This window comes from Athene cunicularia (genome assembly GCF_003259725.1).
Source record: "Athene cunicularia isolate RWA chromosome 6 unlocalized genomic scaffold, athCun1 chr6_part1, whole genome shotgun sequence".
NCBI classification, from domain to species: domain Eukaryota; kingdom Metazoa; phylum Chordata; class Aves; order Strigiformes; family Strigidae; genus Athene; species Athene cunicularia.
Window position 1 is genome coordinate 3,266,156 of NW_020799105.1, and position 6,477 is coordinate 3,272,632.

A 6,477-nucleotide genomic window follows, 5' to 3' on the forward strand; every position below is an offset into this window, starting at 1 on the left:
GTGTATAAGAGACAGCTGCTGCACCGCGCTTCTCCCGCCCCGTCTCCGCGCTTGTCTCTGCATTGGCAGACCTGCTGCTGCAGCCTAGGACAGGGCTTTGCGGGTGGACCCTGGCGGGCAGGAAAGCGGTGGCGCAACGGCCGGAGTAGGATTGTGGGGACAGTGCGTTCCTGGGTGCTGGTGCTCCCCCCCTCCCTCCCTTCCTGCACCAGCTGCCGGGCTCTGCTGCATCTCTTCTCACCAGCCCGGTGTCCCCGTCCCTGCCCGCACTGCTGCAGCCGTGTGTCACTGAGCCCGGGCCCCGGTGCTGGTGCTCACCTTGCTGCTTATTGATTTGTATGTAGAGACTGAGGAAGGGGAGGAAAAGGCAGGACTCTGCAGTGTCGGGAGGATTCAAGCTATTTTAGGCTCTCTGTAGGGCTACCTGTCTTCTGGAGCCCTTGTGCAGCTTCTTTTCCCCTTTCTTTAAATATGTATGTTTGTCCATAGACGCAGGTTTGTGTTCTTGGTCTGAAGGACTTGGAATTTTCTGCTAGTTTTCTCTTACTTGTCTTTTTCCCTATTTTGGATCTTTCCCATAAAGCCAGTTGTTACTCTTTTCCCACCCTGTTTTACTGTTTTTTTTTAAAAGAGACTGCTTTCAAGCTCTCGTCTGTGTATTCCTGTAGATTTTGAGTCCCTATCTTTTCACCTTGTTCTCTGTTGTATTATTTCTTTTTGTCCGCACAGAAATCCTTCTTCCCTCTCAGACCTCTTCTCCAAGTGGCTTTTTGGAATAGTTGTAATAATATCAATAGTTCCACCTTGAGAAAATGTACAAAGCCTTGTAGCTTCATACTCACTTCATTAATAGGTACATGCTTATCCTCATTTTGCAGGTGGGTAGAGAGATGTAAGAGAACTAGTAACTTCTGCAAAGCGTTGTAGCGATTTCGTGGCACTTGAACATGGGAGAAAAAAAGTCCTGGTTGTCTGATGTAACTGCTGGGGATACTGTCTTTGGGAGATGGACTTACGGGCTAGTGCTTGCAGCGTCGTTCTGAGCTGCTTGTCTCCTATTCATCAATCCCTTCATGTCCTGTTTCTGTGCCCGTATGGTCTCTCTCTTCCCTGCACAGTGTGCTGTTCTTACAGCACTGTCTGTGAGGGGACTTGAGGGGTCTTCAGGAAGCTTGAGTACCATGTAGACTAGGTTTTATTTGCTGATCAGTCAGCATGCACCGTTCATCAGTGTCATGTGTTGTTTCCCTCCTCTGTATGTCTTCTGGCCTGTCCTTAATCTGCTCTGGGGATAGAAATTGCTGCTATTGTATTCTTATTTTCAGTTTCATAGCTCCTACCCTCTTTATTTTTCTTTTAGGGGAGCCTTCTCTGTGGTCCGCAGATGTGTAAAGAAAAGTTCATCACAGGAATATGCTGCAAAAATCATCAACACAAAAAAACTGTCAGCCAGAGGTTAGTGTCTTCATCTACCCTTCTTCCTTTTATTGATAGAAAACACTTCACTGGAGTCGAAGCTGTAATAAGTTTAAGGGATCTGTAGTTGCTTGTCTCGGTCATTATTTCAGCATTACAAAATAATTGAGTTGTGTGGTAAAGAGGAGATTGAAAGGAGGCAGCGTGGGACAGTAGGAAAAAATTTCTGTACCTGGAAATGGGTACTCTGTGAAGTGATGTTGTGGTTTTTTTCTTTTTGAGATTTTTCTTCTGCAAGTTGAGCTAGAGGTATGTTTATAGAAGATTTATGTACGTTTGTGTGTACCGATCGCTCGTAATAAAGAGAAGTGCTGGGGACTGATTTTGCTGAATGCCTTTTCTATCTAGGAGATGTGTCTTACCAGAACAGATGTGATTATTTTTTTGGAAGGATAGATGCTATATGCCTTGCTCCTTTCATGCTGTAGTTAAACAAGGTGTGTTTGGAAACTAACAAGGTTGCCTTCAAAGACAGAAGTAGGCTGGATGGAGCAGTCTTGTGAATTTGACTTTCAACAAATTAGAACAAGTATTTTCTGTTGTTGTTAGTCCTGGAGCCTTCCAAAACCTGAGACCAGACTATAGTCTTATGAAAAGAGAAAAAAATCTTAACTCTTCTCCCAAGCTGTTGGTCTTCTGTTTTCCAGGGACATATGTATGCACAAAGGGTACCTTGTGTATCTTCTAGTGTGTAGGGAACCCTTACAGGGATTAAAGTTGCTTTGTGGGTGGGCTGGATGAGGGGAAGAATGAGAGAAACTGAACTGCAGTAAAAGGTGCTGAAAGCAGAGTGCGACAAGTTGAGATGCTAGAGGTGACTTCTTTCTAGAAGAGGTGAATAAGATGGGATCTAAGTCTATAGAGGCCTTTCAGATTTAACAAAACGAATGTCTTAAGGCCCTTGACTGTCTTGCTAGTTGAGTAGATGGCTTAATAGGGGGGTTGACTGAGAAATGAAAAAAGAGCAGGAGGAGGCGGCAAATGATCTTGATAAATCGAGAAGTGAAGAATGTTTTGCCTAATCCCTATAAAAGAGAAAAATAGAATATTTATTCTTTCTTTTGCTGGAATGTGAAATGTGATGATAATAGCAGAAGACAGCTTGAAGAATGGTGAAAAATTTCTATTTGCTGTAGTTTGCATGGAGAAGTAGTGTCAGAAGTCCAGTGTGCTGTGCCATGAAGGTTGATTTTTTTTTTTTTTTACTTAAGGAAGTAAGCATATGTGATAATGTGGTGTTTTGGTATCTAGCTTGAGTGGGGTCATGTTGAGGACCAACCAGCAGAGCCCTAGGTTGTTTAGGAGATGGCTGCAGATCTCATGAGAATTGATGTCCCCTCCATGGTCAGGTGACAGTGCCCACTGATGTAGATGGGATATCCTATCTCCTGAGTTCAAAATTAGTTCAACTTAATAAGGGAGAGGTTTAAAGGATGGCTTTGCTCTGCTGACAGCCATTAATGATAGGTTCGCTCCATAGAGTTCCCTGTGCATCCTGTAGTGAGGACTAAAGCTCAGGAGAGCCATCTTCTCAGATGCTAGTGGACACAATCCTACTCAGAGGAGGGAGAGGTAGCTTGATAAACTGATTGCAAATGAGAAACTGTTTTCTTACAAAAGAGGTGGTATTGAAGTTAACTCTGGAGATAAGAAAAATTGGGAAAACAGCAGGATGAATATAGTCAAAACAAAATTCAGAAACATAATAGCATAATTCCAAAAGTAACAGAACAACCGGTTGAGTCAATTTTTACGTGTTTGGACACCTAATGAGTTACAGAGGGAGCAATATATGGATTCTAATTGTTCTTCATATTAAGGTGATGGTGGTTTTATGACTGAGCAAGTAGGAAGACTTGAAGTATGGGTGCATGTAGCCCATGTTTTGATCTACTACTTACTTTCTAGATCTCATACCTTCCTATATATAAAATACATTAAGGATACCGTCCTGGTCCTCAGCTATATAACTCGGGGCAGCTGGCAATGATTTACTTAAAAAGGTATTGGTTAGGTAGAGGGTAAGTGTGGGGAGATCCAAGAAAGCAAATAGACATTTCTGCTAGTACAGAAGAATGTCACAAACAGGGACTGATCAGGTTTCATTGCAGTCTTATCTGAGGACTAAAGAATCTGTATTTACAGTGAAGAGTGGTTGGTGACTTCAGCTGATTATATAGGTTCCTCAGTTATTCCAGCTGTGTTTGCTGATAGCTCAAGTGGTTAGTACAAAAAGGGACCGAATATTTTGATAGGAACTTACTGAATTCACCTTGGAATAGGCCTTCAAAGCACTGAAGGGAAAATGCATGCTATTTAGACATTGCAGCTGTAAATCAGTGATTAGCGAGATTTGATTCAGCAACCTGAAAATGAAAGTTTCAGGGAAAGACATTTTAGAAAGCTCCCACGGGAGAACTACAGTGTTAATTCTGCAGTATCCTGGATATATGTTGGCTGATGCTTCCTTTCCCCAAGCTGGCACTTCTCCCTTGGGAGGCCATGTCTCTGCCCAGCACTACTTACGCGTGGGGCTTTCAGGTGCACCCAGTGCATGCCCGTCTGTTGCACAGGTTAACCAACCCACCCTCCTGACCTGCCTCCTGCGCTGTTAGTTTTCTTCTAGGCTTGGTCACAACACCAGAACATTCCCTCAGGTAGGAACAACCTGCCCCTCTCCAACTTAAGCATAGCTATATTTAACGTTTTGTACCTTCTCTAGCAGAATTACCTGTTTGTAATAACTGCTACTTCAGGAGTCCATGTCTTGCTGCTGCTGAGAAGTATGTCTAGCCCGTTGCTGCTTCACAGAAGTTTTGCCTGCTGTAGTGCTTCCATTGATTACATCCAGGGAAATAGTAGCAAAGCCTTGCTCTCCTTCTGTGTTACTTACTGTTACCTTTATTTTTCAAGGCTCTTGAAGAAATGCTAGGTAGTTGACTGGGAAGTGCTGAATAGCTTGTACAAAGCTGAAAAGGAGGGAGACGAACACTTCAGGGTGATTTGTATGCGTTTAAAGCGTTCTGTATTACTTGACATGTTTATCAAACTGTTTTCTTAAAGCAGTAAAGAGTTGAAGTGGCATGGTGCTGTTACAGGGCTTTTCTGTAAAAACAAAGGATGAATGTGGTGCTGGTCTTTGTGAAGGGCGGTCCTAACAACTTCAGTCTAGTAAGCTTCACCCTTTGTAAAATACAAAGTCAGATGTTGAGAGGAGAGTCTGTTTCTCTATTGTCTATGATTTTTGGATTCCTGTTCTCATTCTTTTTTAATAAATCATGTAAGAGCTGGTCTAGATTAAAATTCATATTTCTGCTTTAATGAAGTATTTGATATTTTTCATATTGTGTTGATGCTTAAGACTGCCTGGTGAAGAGTATGCCAAGAACTTTAATGTTAAATAGGGGCCAAATGCTTGTGGAAAGGGAGGGGAAACAGACATCACCTCAGTCAGTGCTCAGCTGACATATAAGAGAAGTGGTTATTACACATGGGGGAAATACAGTGCTTCAGTCATCTGAAGTCCCTATGGGATTGAACACACAGGCTTTTACCAGAGCTACAGGTAGAGGGAAGTAATAACTGCAGTTTTTTGGAAGTTGTTTTGTGGGTCACCAGAATGCTTTTTGAAGATGAAAATTAATAGGAAATAGTGCTTCAGTTCCTGGACAGCAGTGAAGTTCAAAAAAAATAAAATTGCTTGCAGTGATCAAAAGGATCAAGAGAGAGCAGTTGCTTTAGTAGCAGTAGGGAAATATTCGGGATTTAACTCTCCAGTATGTAGTTTAAGCGATAGTCCTGCGTTGGAAGGAGGTAGGCAGAGCTCTATTGTGGTAATTTTTAGGATGTTGTTTATACCAAATAGTATACAGTGATACTACCACCATGTGTGGGAATTTTGGCTCTTGTTTGTTTGGGGTTTTTTTGGGAGAGGGGAATCTCTGTGCATTATTACATCTATTGTAAATTTCATTTGCTGCTGAAAATCTGTATCTTTCAACTCTTGCAAGTGACCTCTTGATGGAAAAGTGAAAAGCAGCTGTCTTGGAAGTTAGACTGCTTCACTGCTGCTTCTTGTTGTGACTTTGCTCTTGCCTGTGGAATAAAGAGGTGGATTCTCTCCCTTGCTCTCCATATTTCCAAATTTGTAAACCAGATTAAAATTCGCAGTCTACCCAGTTATTTTGTTGCTCCTGTAGGAGATTATGTGGATTGTGGGAGGAGCAGGGAATTACCTCTGTGTCAAACCCTGACAGGAAAAAAGCGCTCTCTACGCTTCCAGCTCAGCTCTTTTTCATACCCCTCTCTTCGCCTGGCTTTCAGTTCCGTAGTGGTTGCTGATTTGGGCTTTACAGTACGTTTTGTTGGAGGTTATCAGTAGTAGCTTTCCTGGACACTGAAATGTGGATCTGGAATGCTGCAGAGGAAGTTTAGCAGCCCCAGTCCCTACCCTCTACCTTGCTCTGCTCAGTAAATAAATGTTCTTATAATAGCAGGTGTTTGCCTTCGGATTCTCTGGGAATGCTCCTGTGGCTGCCGGGTTCGCAGCGCCGGGGGTGCCGCACAGCCAGCTGCGTTAGGTGGGCGCAGCGGTGGTGCAGTGCAGCCCGGCACCTCGGCTCCGGGGGAGAGCGGGGGGAGCCCGCCGCGCCGCTCCCGGGGGGCTGCAGCTCGAAGTCGAACTCGTGTAGAAATGTGGAATGCGGTAGGTGTCCTCTGCGTGCCCGGGCTCCTGGGCTGGGGACAAATGTCCCCTTCCGCGCAGAGGACGGCAGGGCAAACCGCGTCTGCTCGGCTGGAGTTGCGGAGCAGCCCAATAGGGTCTGGTCCCTTGGGGGGGGGGCTGCCCTTCCCGCAGGGTGGGCCTTGGGCTGGGTTTGGAGAGCTCCCCTCGCCCCAGCTCCTCCTCCTCCTCCCGCCGCCGCCCGCGGGGAGCCTGGGCGATGCTGCGCTGAGGGGGCGCACGGCGGAGGAGATGGGCCTCAGGGAGGGACTTGTTTG

The 6,477-nt window shown here is 44.8% G+C and overlaps 1 protein-coding gene across 13 annotated transcripts in view; it reads left to right on the forward strand.

Annotated features, from left to right (window-relative positions):
* The window catches only part of CAMK2G (calcium/calmodulin dependent protein kinase II gamma), a 233,771-nt gene that overhangs the window by 112,541 nt on the left and 114,753 nt on the right, over positions 1-6,477 (forward strand). For all 13 annotated transcript variants that reach the window (XM_026851328.1, XM_026851324.1, XM_026851330.1 and 10 more), the window contains exon 2: positions 1,361-1,455. In XM_026851328.1, the coding sequence (XP_026707129.1) occupies positions 1,361-1,455 (95 nt within the window). The remainder of the gene's footprint in view (positions 1-1,360; positions 1,456-6,477) is intronic.